At 52.7% G+C, this 13713-nt stretch overlaps 1 protein-coding gene across 1 annotated transcript in view; it reads left to right on the plus strand.

Annotated features, from left to right (window-relative positions):
- TG (thyroglobulin) overlaps positions 1-13713 on the plus strand; it is a 203497-nt gene that overhangs the window by 34235 nt on the left and 155549 nt on the right. Inside the window, exons 19-22 of the mRNA XM_074353110.1 lie at positions 842-998; positions 2430-2654; positions 9309-9458; positions 11495-11665. Coding sequence (XP_074209211.1) covers positions 842-998; positions 2430-2654; positions 9309-9458; positions 11495-11665 — 703 coding nt within the window. The remainder of the gene's footprint in view (positions 1-841; positions 999-2429; positions 2655-9308; positions 9459-11494; positions 11666-13713) is intronic.

Here is a 13713-nt window from a genome sequence, read left to right on the forward strand (position 1 = left end):
GCCGGGCCCAGATGGACTCTGGATCGTGGGTTGGACAAATGCCTTGGCTTTTCCTCCCAAGAACATTTCCTGTCACAATTCCAGAGCTCTCATCACCCCTGGATGCCCAGGCTTCTGATAACCTAAAACCCGCTGGGGCTTGCTACAGAAGCTCTTGTGATGTTGCCTTTGAAAGGGGCACGGTGAGGCTTGTGTTGAACCTCGGTTCCTGTCGGCACTGGCCTCAGGCTAACCAGGCCCCACCACGGTCCCTCCACTCAACCTGCCCTGCGGGGGCCTCGAGTCACAGACTTTCAGGGGGCACAGGTGGTTTGTGCTCGAATTGGGAGGAGAAGCCAGGCCGGGTGGTCAAAACGGAGGAACCAGTGGGTGCTTCCCAGGAGGGCGGGGTATGTCCTGCGGAGGTGGGTGTTCTGAGAACATGGGCAGAGTTGGCAGAATGAAACACGGCCCCATGAATTCGGAGTGTTTGAGCTTTCAAAGCACAGAGCTTGGCTCTTACTCCGCTGGCACCCCTCTGCCAGCTTTGTGACCAGGGTAGGTAGTTCAGCCTCTCTGAACCTGGGACACTGTTTTCCAGCTCTCTGAAGGCTGCATCCTTGACAACCGCCCCCACCCGGGGTAAGGGGTGGGCGGGGTCAGAGCAGACCTTCCAAAGTCGGGGGAGGAGCGTGGAGCCTCTGACTGCCCGAGGCCAGTGCCCGGGTCAACGGGCGGTCTCATCCGCTCTGTGACCTCCTCCTCCAACTGCAATAGAAGCCACTTTTGGTGCCTGGTGTGGGCTCAGCAGCTCCGGCTCCCCGCTCCATGTTCTTGAACTGAAGGTGCCGTCTCTGTGCAGGTGAAGACATCCGGGACCCCTGTGTCTGTCCCCGTCTGCGGCGACTCCACGGTGCAGGTGGAGTGTCTGAGCCGGGAGCGTTTAGGAGCCAACATCACATGGACGTTGCGGCTTGAGGACGTCCCGGCCGCCTCTCTCCCGGATCTGCGTGACGTTGGTATGTTTTCCCGCACTACTGGGCTTGAAGAAGCGGTGCAGACTCGCTGAGTCTCTGTCCCCATCCATTGGATGGAGCCACTAAGCCCGAATCCCCTTCCTCTGGGACCCCAGCGAGGGCAGCATCTACCTGGCCCATGGGAGGAGCTGGTGGCTCCAAAGCACGTAACAAGCAGCAGAGTGCTGAATCGTGTCGCCTGACTGTGCGTTTGTGAACATTTTCGGCTTCTTCCCTTGGTTTTCTGGGCACAGAGGAGAGAGACGGTGTGAAGGCGGCGAGAGCGGGGTGGGGAGAGGGGGTCTCTGTTGGTTTTTAATTATGTCCTGCCTCCCTCCTGTGAGAGACTTCCCAGACCACCTACACTATTTACACTCGTTATTACGCTGTTTAAAACAAGCCGGTGAGGAGATGGATGAGCGGAGAGAGCGGGAAGGTCTAAGAAGGGGCAGCAGACTGGACGCCGTGCTCGTTTGTTGCTCTGAGCCAGGCTGGCGCATGATCAGGGATTTCTGACCAGAGGGCGGGAGCAGCTGCACTTTCTCTCCCACCATCCAGGGGCCAAACGCCCAGGGTCAGGGCTGGTGGGAGCTTGACCTCTGTTCTATGAGGGGGAACTTCTGGAAAACGCCTGAGTTTTAATTACCCAGGAGGCAGACTGCATCTCCGCCATTCTACAGTCCTTGTGACAGTGAGTAACCCCCCACCATAGCATGATGAGTTAGGGGTCCCCTTCTCTTTTCCTCTGTAAAGTGCCTGCAGGCTGTGGGTACGTTTGAAGCTGCAGAATGATGCGATGTGTATGCCTGGCGTGCACAGCTTCGGGCTGGCTTTGCAGCAGCCCGCTGCGGTGTGAGTGCCCCTCGTGTGCTGGGGTCCATGCCAGCTCCGGCCGTGCTCACTCATCTGCCTTCCTCCTGGGAAATGCTCGTAGTTGGACAGCTAGGTTCCCAGCATTTGGCTGAATGCCGAGGATGAAGGCTCTGCCTTCCCATTGACCGCCCCCATCACATTCTCTCTTGTAATCCCCACCAACTGCATAAGGAGCATTCCCAGCCCCATATTTCAGATGGGGAAACTGAGGTTCAGAGAGGGTGGCTTGGCAAAGGTTGAGACCGTCGTGTATCTGGAGAGTGCACGTTAGGTGAGTGTCTGAAGTCATGACATCTATGCTAATAGGGATCACACTGCCGCCACAGAAATGACAGGAGCCAGAGACCTGGGTTGGAGTCCTGGTCATGCTTCTGTCTCCTGTGTGACTTTATGTCAATCAACCCCCTTCTCTGGGCCTCAGATTCTCCCTCTGCAAAATGAAACACTGGGTAAAGCCTGTGTCTCCTTTCTCTGGGGATGCTCTGGGCGGCTCTGCCCCTGGGTCCTCCCCGATCCTTGCCCCAGTGAGGTAACACTCCTGCCTCATCCTGTGTCTTGCAGAGGAGGCCTTAGTGGGCGAGGATCTCATTGGGCGCTTTGCAGATCTGGTCCAAAGTGGAACGTTCCAGCTTCAGGTGGACTCCAAGACATTCCAAGCAGACACCTCCATCCGCTTCCTCCAAGGGGACCGCTTCGGCACCTCTCCCAGGACACGATTTGGGTGCTTGGAAGGATTCCGCCAAGTCTCGGCCACCAGCAACGCCAGTCAGGACCCACTGGGGTGCGGTAGGTCCTCTTCTCTCCCTAGACTGCTGCTACTGAGCCACTTGAGGTGGCGGGAAAGGCCACCAGAGCTCTGAGAGAGGTTCTTTTGATGTGCAGAGTGGCCAATCATTCATTTATTTGTTCAACAAAGTTTTTCAATTGTCCTTTATGTGTGGGCATATAGTTATGCATTAAGTAGTAGCTGTCAGCAGAGGCAACAGGACAGAAGGAAGGTTTAGAGCTGTCCTTCTGTTGGTCCTTGACTGGCTTGGACCCCGTGGCTCGGGCAGAAGTTTTTGTGGAGGAGCCTGACATCCCCCCGTGTGCTCTGGGACGTTTCTCAGCCTGGTGACAGTGACACATTGCTCACAGCCATCCCCAGATGACCATCGATCAGCCCAGGGCACCACGGCTCAGGGGAAGTGATTCCTGGAGGAGGTTTACGGGTTGGTTCTTGGCTTTACACGCGAGCAGCCTTGGAGCCATTTTCACTAGACGGCAGCTGCCGTTCCTTGAATGGAAGCTGGATGAGCTTCCTGTTGCCGCCCTAACAAATCGCCACAAACTTGGTGGTTCAAAACAATTCAGATTTATTATTTTGCAGTTCTCTGGGCTTGGATTCTCATATGGGTCTCACTGGACTCAGATCAAGGGGTCCGCAGGGCTGCATTCCTAGCAGAGGCCCTGGGAGGGGACCAGTTTCCTTGATTTTTCCGGCTTCTGGATCTTGCCCACATTTCTTGGCTTGTGGCTTCCTTCCTTCATCTTCAAAGCTGGCAACACTGTAGCTCCCTGGCCAGCCTTCTGCAGTCACAGCGCCCTCGGACGCTGTCTTTCCCTCCTGAGGACCCTTGTGATGACACACAGCTGGACAATCCAGGCCACTCTCCCTATTTTAAGGTCAGTTGATTAGCGACCTTAATTCCATCTGCAACCTTAGTATCCCTTTGCCACGTGACCTCACGTATTTACAGGTCCCAGGGACTAGGACGCGGACATCTTTGAGGGCCTTTGTCCTCTGTACTCCTGATGCGGAGTCTTCCTCCCACGTGGCAGGAGACAGAGGCACTGTTATTGAGCTGAAGAGAGAGAAGACATCTCCTAGTTATTTATTTTTCCACTATTTATATTGGTTGCAACACAAAAACTACAAGGCCTTTCCTTTCATGAAATCCACGCCAAGTTCTAAACCCCACACTGGATTTCAGATGCAGCTGGATCTTAACATAGAAATCAGAGACACAGCTGCTTCTCACTAACATTTAGAGAGGATTCTGCAGTTTACGACGCACCTTCGTGAATACTTTGCTCCCACAACAGCCCTCGGTGGCAGTTTGACAGGTGGAGAGGTTGAGGCTCAGATGATATGAGGTCACGCATCGTAGTGGCCAGAGCAGGGCTGACTCAGAGGAGGGACTCTGGTTCATGAAACCAGTTGTCTGTGGATGAGTCACCATGGGTCCTCTGGGACCGGAGCTCACGTTCCTTCCACCTCCCCAGAGCTGCCCAAACAAAGAGAGCACGAAGCAGGAGCAGGTGCAGATGGTGCCGGGGTGGGTGGAACAGGGTCACAGCCATGGAGGTGTTTGGAACCTCTGCTGCTGTGTCCTCAGACTTGCTGTGAAGACCCCAGGCTGCAGGGCCAAAGGCTCAGAGAGAGTAGGATGTGACACTGCATGTGCATGTGTGTGTGCATGCGTGCGTGCGTGTGTGGGTGCGTGCACACGTGTGTGTGTATTGGGAGCAGTGGAGGCCAGGAGCCTGCTTTTATAGTCGCCCCAGGAAGTGTTGATGAGGGGATCTGGAGCCCCATGCAGAGGCTCCCTGACACCAGGTTCCCCGTCTGGAGCACTGAGCCAAGAGCAGCATCAGTGGCAGGACATGGGAGAGGTACCAGTCAGAGAGCCTGGGCTGGCTCTGTGCCTTTAAACAAGCCCTCTTCCCTCTCAGGGCCCTGTTTCCTGCATATAAAATAAAGGAGGTGGACTAGGTCCTACGTTCCTTCCAGGGAACTCGGCTGATTACTGGATGACTGTTTCCTGTCTACTGGGACGGCAGTCCAGCTCGCCTGGGAGGTGGGAGGGGGCTCTGGGCTGGAGCACAGATAGACTTGTCTGAAGGGTGCCAACCAGTGGGGGTGCCGGGAATCAGAGCCGGGCCTCAGGGAGACAGGGCTTCAGAGGGGGGGGGAGCCCGGGGTGAGCCTGGGGGCTCTGGTCTGCCAGTCCTAGCTTTGCCCACACCTGCATTCTGTTCTCCGGCTGCTGCAGCTTTTTACTATTTCTCAAAGAACTGCCCATCACACTATTCAGCTCCACCCCCTCACCCCAAACGGTTAGAAAGGTCCAGAAAGGATCTCACAAAAGCAGCACCGAAAGCCCTGGGTTTTCTCCAATATGCAAGCTACTATCCATCCATTATTGAGTTTCTGCACAGCTCTGGTCCAGACACCGAGGTGTTTTTAATCCGTGGTGTAGACGAAGCAGCCAGAAGCACACAGTTAAGAGTGTTAAGAAACACGTCATGTGGACCTGGGTGCGAGTACTGGCTCCAGCACCTCCTGAATGTGGGTTCTTGGGACATTCCTGTCTTCACCAGCTGTAATCCGGAAAATAGGGACAGTGATACCTACCTGGTGGGGGGCGTGACTCGCGTAGCAGAATATAATTGATGCAAAACTCGTCTTCGCATCCGGTGAACCTTCAACAGGTGGTTTTGTCATTAATCGGCCCCGTGAAACTTCAGCTCAGCTCTGCTGGGTCCGAATTCTCTGTTCCATCTGCTGCATCACAAAGCTCCCTTCTCAGCAAGGGCGCTCTTGGTGAAGTTGCACCCTCGGCTGCCTTGCGTCTGTTCTCACTGGTGCTTACTCCTGCAGAAGCACATCTGGAACACAGCTGTGGGGCTACAAGCAGAGCATTGTTCTGTGGAGATGAGACAGGGTTTCTGTGTGTCATCTTGGGGGGCTAATCTGGATGGTCCCCTGGTGGGGGAGTGACTCAGGGGGATGGGTGGGAAGGTCGGCCCCCCACGACGCACGCAGCACGGCAGCTTTGGTCTGGGGGGTGCACGCTGCCGGCGGTGGAGGCTTGGTTTGCAGCTCTGATGGGGTCAGTAATGTGCACCCTCTTGCCTCAAGTCCAGCCATATGGCTTCACCTTGGAATTACCTGCTTGCAGCCTTCATACCAGCTTGGCTCATTAAGGAGAATCCCAGAGAAATTGTCTAGATTTTCCATGTCCACTCTGGACAACACTCACCTCCACTCGTTCACTCCAAGTTCTTATAATAGAGTGAATTCTCTATGGAGTTTTACTGAAGTAATATGTTACATCTTGTTCCTTCCTCCTTCTTTTCTACTTTCCTTTCTTCCTTCTCCCTTTTTTCTTTCCATTCATGCATCTATCCATGCATGCATGCATTGCATCCATCCATCTTTCCTTCTATCCATCCATGCATCCATCCATCCACACTTTCAAAATATAATTATGTGTAAACAGCAGGTTACATACTCAGGGAAGCAAAAGTCATAGCTCTGCTTTCAAGGAACTCAGTCTAGTTGAGGAGAGGTAGGTGAAAAGACAGCTAAAACATGTGAAAAGCCTTTTGCATCCCAGTCAGGACCGTCAGGGAGGGCTTGCAAGGATAGCAGAAGCTGACGTGAAGTCTTAAAGGTGAGTCGGAATTGCTTCTTGGACAAGAGCAGACAAGGCGTGGTGTGTGTGTGTGTGTGTGTGTATGTATTTGTGTGCATGCGAGTGCCTGTGTAGACATGTGTGTGTGCCCCTATGTTGAGGGTGCTCAAGTGATGAAGGACGTTCCAGAAATGGAGACCATTGCAGAAGCAGAGAGTCATGAGGTGGTGTGGCTTTATGGGGACAGTGCCCATGGTTTGTATGGCTGGGGAATGGGGCGTGTGGGGAACGTGGCAGGGGATGGGGCCAGACAAATAGGCAGGGACTGGCGTGGGGGAAGCCTGGGGACATAGCAAGGGGCTTGCTCGGGTGGCGTCACCATGGGAGAATTTTAAGGTGGAGAGTGACAGGGCCAGGGGTGGGGCTGAGTGACCCAAGCAGAGCAGTGAAGGACTGCTGTGCTTCCTCAGAGGTGATTTTTTTCCTGTGGCTGTCATTGTCTGGGGACCATGGGAACGGGTTGGCGGGAGGGGTGGCATAACCCCAAAGCCTTGTGAGACTCTCAAACTCAAATAGGAGGGAGTGGAGGCCTCAGGGGTCTGCCGGTGATGTCCAGGGAGGGGCGTAACTGAAGGATGCCCACCTGGTGTTGCAGGGGACTAGGGGTCTTTAGAGGACCCTCCTGCTGGGGGAAGGGGCCGGTCATGGGCCGCTTCCTCCCAGTGTGTAAACAAGGGTTCCGCGGGTGAAAAGACTCGATGTCAGAGATGGCGAGAAACAGCAGGCACGTTCCTTGAGTGTTGTCCAGGGGCCTGGAATGGACAGAAGCAAGGTCAGGCCCCAGCTCTCTTCTTTCTGCACCTCGCCCTGTACCTCGGGTTCAGTGGCGGCCACTCAGACTGGCTGGAAAGGTTTTGTTTTTCTATAGCAATGCATTTGGAGACTACGTTAAAAAAAAACAGCTCCAGTACTGAGGTAAAAATACTAGAGATGATCAACAGTGTGACTCATAAAAGTAATGAAACCCCGCTCTCCGAGCGAGGGCGTTCATCTGCAGGGCAGACCGGAAAACACACTGCTCAGTTTCCAAGCTGTGCCTGGAGTTTCTGGTTGAGTCAGAAAGGCCGCGCGTGTATGTGCACCAGAGGGAGTCGTTCAGATCGACGCTGGCTCCTTTCTAGCACGTCCCCCACCTTGGTGCCGCTTCTTTGTCAAAGGAAGGTGGTTGAATTGGTGGGTGGTGAAAAGGCTTTGGTTTGGAGACAATGGGGCTCAAATCCCACCCCATCACCTCGCCTCCTGGTCGACCTTGACCTTGACCGTCAGTTTTCTCCCATCCAGTATGGGGATGATGCCTTTCCCGTACAGTGGGGTGGTGACATTGAAACACCTGGCACTGGGCTTGGCATGTTCTGTAATTTTACCTCCCCACTGCCCTTTGCACAAGAGTGTGCCCATGCAACATGCGTGCATGTCCCGAGGCTCAGCTTTGCCATCTGTGAAATGGGGATAAAACACCAACTCATGGTTGTGCTGCAGGGACGTGCATGCAGTACACAGAGGAGGGCCAGGCATGAAGGAAGTGTTCCCAAGAGTAGGCATGCTTTCAGCTCCCACCCTCACCGGGTAACAGCTCACTTCTTCTGGAAGCTATCTGTGAAACTCTCGGGAATACAGCCCTGAACCAAGAACGAAAGCAAAGAACCTCCTCTTGTCACCCCCTCCCCTGAGCTGTCAGAATCGGCACCACCACGTTCATGCCCTGTGCTCGGGACAGAGCTCTTCAACTCCAGCTGAGACCCCTCGTGAGGCATCTGTTCAGGTTGGGTTTCTGGCTTCTTAGCTCATATCCTGTCAGAGGAAGCAAACTCGGAAGGACCAGGAGTGATAGAGTCAGAGGGACAGAAAGCACTGAGAATCTGCAGGTTAACTGGGGAGGGTGAATGAGGTGGGTGAGGCAGCCAGGGTGCAAGACGTGAGGAGGTCCTCACCCTCAGGGTCACCCTTGGTATTTCTGAGTAAGTCAGAAACATAACAATCTGCCAGTGAGGGCCTCTATAAACCCTGGGCCCCAGCCATCTCACCCGCCCCTCTGGAGCCCCAGGTCTGAGCAACGCCGTTAAAGACCCACCAACAGTGAGAGCTCACAGGAGCCAAGGGAGATGGGGCTGCATTGTTGAGGTTGCCCCACGGAGCAAGGGCACCTGCTCAGAAAGAGGAGGTGTCGAGATGGGCTGCAAGGAAGGACTCCCTCAAGGGTAAAAACGATTACCATCTGTAAGCACACGGGAGTCTGGCATTATAATACATGCTTCCTGTGCCACATCACTACACGCCAACGAGATATTATTAACCCAATTTTACAGGGGAGGACATGGAGCCTCAGAGAAGACCAAAGTCAGTTAGGCATACTGCGGAGAGGGTCTTCACCCAATTTTCAACCACAAAGTTGGCACCCCCCCGAACTGAGCGCCATCACGTTTCCATGGCAACCTGTGGATGGACCCTCATCTTTCAAGATGTTCTCCAACTTCCTCCCATGACATCCTTCCCTTTGTCTACTAAGTCGCCAGCTTTGTTTGACGTCTTTCTTTCCATTCCTTGAAGAATCCAAACTCGTTCCTACCTCAAGAATTTTGCTCTTGCTGTTCCCTCTGCCTGGAATTCTCTTCTCCTGGGTCTTTGCCTGGGGTTCTCCTCACCAGTCAAGTCTCGTGAACCTCCTCCCACAGGGACCTTCCTCACGAACATGCCCTCCTCTCGTGCTTCATTTTACCCAGATCTGGAATCCCTGTCGGGCACCCTCTGATCCTACCGGCCCGCCAGCTCCTGGGGGAGGGGGCAGGAACCTCATCTCCCTTCTTCACAGCTCATTCTGGACTCCTGGAGCCTGACACACAGCAGAGTCTCCATGGGCACTTGTTAAATGAATGGGCTCTTGTCTGATTTTGGAATTTCCCAGACCCTGCGTGTTCTGAGGTTGTAACTGTGAAGCAGGTGTCTTGCTCTCTGACACCGTTGCTCTGCTCGTCCTTTCTAGTGAAGTGTCCTGAAGGAAGCTATTTCCAGAATGAGCAGTGCATCCCCTGTCCTGCTGGATTCTACCAAGAACAGACAGGTAGCCTGTCCTGTGTGCCCTGTCCTGCGGGCAGAACGACCGTTTCCGTTGGAGCTTTCAGCCAGACTCACTGTAAGTTCTACAGGGTCCTTCTTTGAAAGAGAAACCCTGCAATGCCATGGGGACACAGCAGGGTGTCTCAACCTTGGTACCACTGCAATTTGGGGACTGATAATTCTTCATTTTGGAGGGCTGTCCCTTGAATGATAGGATATTTGCTTATTTAGCAGCGTCACTGATCCTTGCCTGTGAGATGCCAGTAGCACCCTCCACCTCCAACACACACACCAAGTTGTGCCAACCAGGCACATCTCCAGACAATGCCAAGTCTGTCTTGGGTTGGGGGCAAGAGTGCCCACCATTGAGAATCTTTGGGTACACAGCATAATCATCAAAGGGGCCCCACCTGTGACCGCCTAGGCCCTGCCAGGATCTAGGCCAGACATTTCACCTGTGTTGTTATATTCAGTTCTCCCAACTCCCCTTCTGGGTAAACATTATGGGCTCAACGTTGACATATAAGAAGGCTCAGGCTCAGGAAGAAATTCAGCTAAAGTCACTCAGCTACTGAGTGACCGAGTTGGCCTTTGATCTTGGTACTGTCTGATTCTGAAACTTCTGAGTTTTGTAATCAGCGTTATCAGATCGAGAAGTGGGGGATATTTTCCACCTGCAGGCATGTTACCACCGTATAACTCATATTCCCCTTCTGGCCCTATGACTCTGCCAGGTCCGTGTGTACGTGTGGCCTTCCCGTATGTCATGTGATTTCACTTGGCCCATGGACTGAATAGTCACCTGGGGAGTGTTGGGTTTTCCCTAGCAGGGACCCGTACCTTGCCTTGTCACACACCTTTTCATGTTAGTCTGAAATTATGTCAGCACAAGGCAACCGTTATTTGCTTAAAATCTGAATATTGTTTAGAATTTTTAAATAATCAGTTGAAAGAGATCAAGGCACCTTCTGTGATAAAGGCAGTTTCCTTGGTCAGGAGAGCAGTTGGAAATAGGGTGGTATTTCCCACGAAAGTAAAACTCAGAGGGATTTCATAGGCCAAGAGTCAGACATACCAGCTGGAGAATAAACTTCCCCAGGAACACAGATTGTCTTTGACATCCAAGTGTCATTGTCAGTTCACAGACGCTGGCGCCAGTCACTGTGGTCTGAGATGATTTGAGGGGCTATCACACCACCCGAGGAATGCTTCCTAAAGGGCGCCCGAGGGACATACAGGAGTGGGTGCTGCAGGGGACAGAGGGGGAGCTGGGGCTCGGCACCACCCAGACCCATTTCCACTCCCAGTCTCCCTCCTACTGGCACTGTGACTGAGGCCAACTCACCTTCCTTCTCTAAATGTCAACTTCCTCATCTATTAGCTGGCGACCATGACACCTCATTCACGGGGTGGTCATAAAGCATGTCACTTCAGGCTGCTACATACAAATTATCATAGTCTGGGTGGCTTCAATGACAAAGGTTTATTTCTCATGGTTCTAGAGGCTGGAAGTTCTAGGTGAGGGCACTCTTCCTGGTTATGGCAAGACATGGCCTTTCCTTGGTTCATGTACGCAGAGTGAGAGATCCTCTGTGCTTTCCTCTTATTATAAGGGCACTAATCCCATTATGGGGGCCCCACCCTCATGACCGCATTTAAACCTAATCAGTTCCCAAGGGTTCTGCCTCCAGATACCATCACATGGTGGCAGGGAGGTTAGGGCTTCAATATATTAATTTGACGGGGACACAAATATTCAGTCCATAGCAATGTGGTATCTATTAACGTTTTTAAGATGAACCACAAGGCTTCATCTCCATCCCACTTTTTGGGTGAGCTTGGACTGCATTTCCATGTAATAGTGGAGGTCTGTCACATCCCCCAGACGTCATGAGTAAGAGAATGGATTTCAGTGAACGGCTCTCCAGGGTCAGGGGTGGAATCTATGCTAAGGTCTGCTCATATCTGAGAACGTCTCCATGACCCATTAACCCTGCCTTTCTGCCTGTTGTGTTATCTGGTCTGTGTTCTTAGATGGAAGCGTACTGAAGAGAGCCTCAGGGCGCTCCCCGAGGCACGTCATTGATCACTGTGTCCATCTCTTGGTTCCAGGTGTCACTGAGTGTCAGAGGAATGAGGCGGGTCTGCAGTGTGACCAGGATGGCCAGTACCAAGCCAGCCAGAGGGACAGGGACAGCGGGAAGGCCTTCTGCGTGGATGGCGAGGGGCAGAGGCTGCCATGGTCCGAAACCGAGGCCCCGCTGGCGGATGCCCAGTGTCTGAGTATGTGCAGGCCGTTAAGTCAGCCACTGCTGGGGGCAGAGCGCGTGGCCTCAAGGGCTTTCTAGAAAGGGAGAGGCGTGTGAGATGCATTTACCCCCAGCTTTTTATGTCGGAAACTTTAGCCTATGTAGGAGTTGAAAGAACAGTTGGATGAACAAATACTCGTCACTCAGATCCAAACATTGTTAGTGTTTTGCTCTTCCTCTCTCTCTTTTAATCATTGGAACATATACTTCAGACGTCATGAAACCTCACCCCTAAGTATCTCAGCATCATGAGAAATGCGTTTAAAAATCATTAATCTGCTGAGGTTTCCTTTCTTGTGGGCAGCTCGCCTCCGAAAAGCTGGTTAGCATTTCTCCCTCAGTGGGATGTTGGGGGAAGACCCAAGGACCAGCCCTTCTTCCATAACTTACTTGCTGAGCGACCCAGAGCAAATTGCTCACCTTCTCTGATCCCAGCAGCCTCCTGCTTGGCTCCCAAGACACCATGAGGGTCAGTATCATCCATGAAGATGGCAGACATTCACTGAGCCCAGCTCTTCAATGACATAATGGGTGTGACAGTCCTGAGTGAACTGACAAGTGTCCCACAGCACGAGGTGCAGTGGGAACTAGTTTAATCCCAGTGGTACCCTTTACTGGTTGTGTAGTGCTGGACAAGTTACTTACCATCCACAGTTTCCCCATCTGTAAAATGGGGATAATGAGTGCATTAGCAAGGACCTGACTGAAAGAGGTAATAGATGTTTCAGATGGATTAGAGGACCCAGAAATACCAGGTGTCTCGTTTCCTCTTCTGTTACACAAGGAGCAGGCCGAGACGATCTGCAAGTCCCCTTCATTCTGACCTCCTCGAAGTCCCCAGGACTCGGCTCCACCTTTCCCCAGAGTCCCCTCCCGCTGCTCGAGAGCCTGGGGCCACCTCTGCACCCCAGGCCTGGGCTTCCAGTGTGCCAGGCCCCAGGCCTGGCCTTTCTCAGAGTCAATCACCTGTAAACTTGGCTGTGACTTTGAGGAGGGGGTTATTGTTATCCCTGATAATGCGGCTGAGGGAACTGAGCCAAAGAGTGTTCACATGTCTTATCTTCGTCACATAGTCAGGATATAATATACCTAGAATTTGAACTGGTGTGTGTCTAACTCCCAGACTGGTATTTCTACCTGGATTTATCTGCTTCCTTATTAAACACACATGTGTACCTGCACACACACACATGCACACACACGCATGCACATACACACGCACATGCATGCACACGCACACATAGCCTGCCTGGTTCCTCTAGGGAAGTTGGTGCAGGTAATGACATAACATACCTGAGAAAAGCCAAGAAGTTTTCATTTTCGAATCGTTTCCCATCTCCAGCAAAATGCTAGTGAATCCCAAGGATCTGTGTATCCTGTGTCTGTGGATAAAATCCACCAGAGGTCTTATTTTTTCCCCAATGTCCCTCCTCTTGGGCAGAAATAGCCATTGGGGGGCTGCAGCTGGACGTGCTTTAGGAGTCAGTTAGGCAGATCTTTGTTGTTCTTTACACATGAGGGTGAGGCTGTCCTCAGAGGGAAGGCAACTTGCCCGGGGACCATGGTGATTGCTGGCCATTCTGGGTGCTTGCATCTTCACTCCACCCTTCTTTGCATCCCTGTCACTGGCTCGACTGTGAGGATTGTCACGTGTACTTTGTAAAGCGTTTAGTCACTTGTTCACCCTGTGTTCACCTGGAGCAGCAAGGACAGTTTAATTGGTCAGAAACATTTATGAGGAACAGCTCAGCTTTGCCTACTTTGATGCTGCCTCCCTGAGGTACCCGCTTATGAACAGCCTCCAGATCGGTCCGCAGCATCTTCGGCTTCTTATGCAAAGCTCTGAGCTTAAGTTTCTCTCTCTGAATATATGGAAGGGTTTCCATGTTAAGAAGCTGGGCCCCCACTGGGATTCCTCAGAATCCTCTTGACTTGACTTTGAGAGGAACTTTCTCTTTGGGAGTGGAATTGCCGTCTTATTTTTGAGGTTTTGTCCTCTAGAGAAGGCAAAGGGCATAGAGT

The sequence above is a fragment of the Camelus bactrianus genome, chromosome 25, assembly GCF_048773025.1.
Source record: "Camelus bactrianus isolate YW-2024 breed Bactrian camel chromosome 25, ASM4877302v1, whole genome shotgun sequence".
Classification (NCBI taxonomy): domain Eukaryota; kingdom Metazoa; phylum Chordata; class Mammalia; order Artiodactyla; family Camelidae; genus Camelus; species Camelus bactrianus.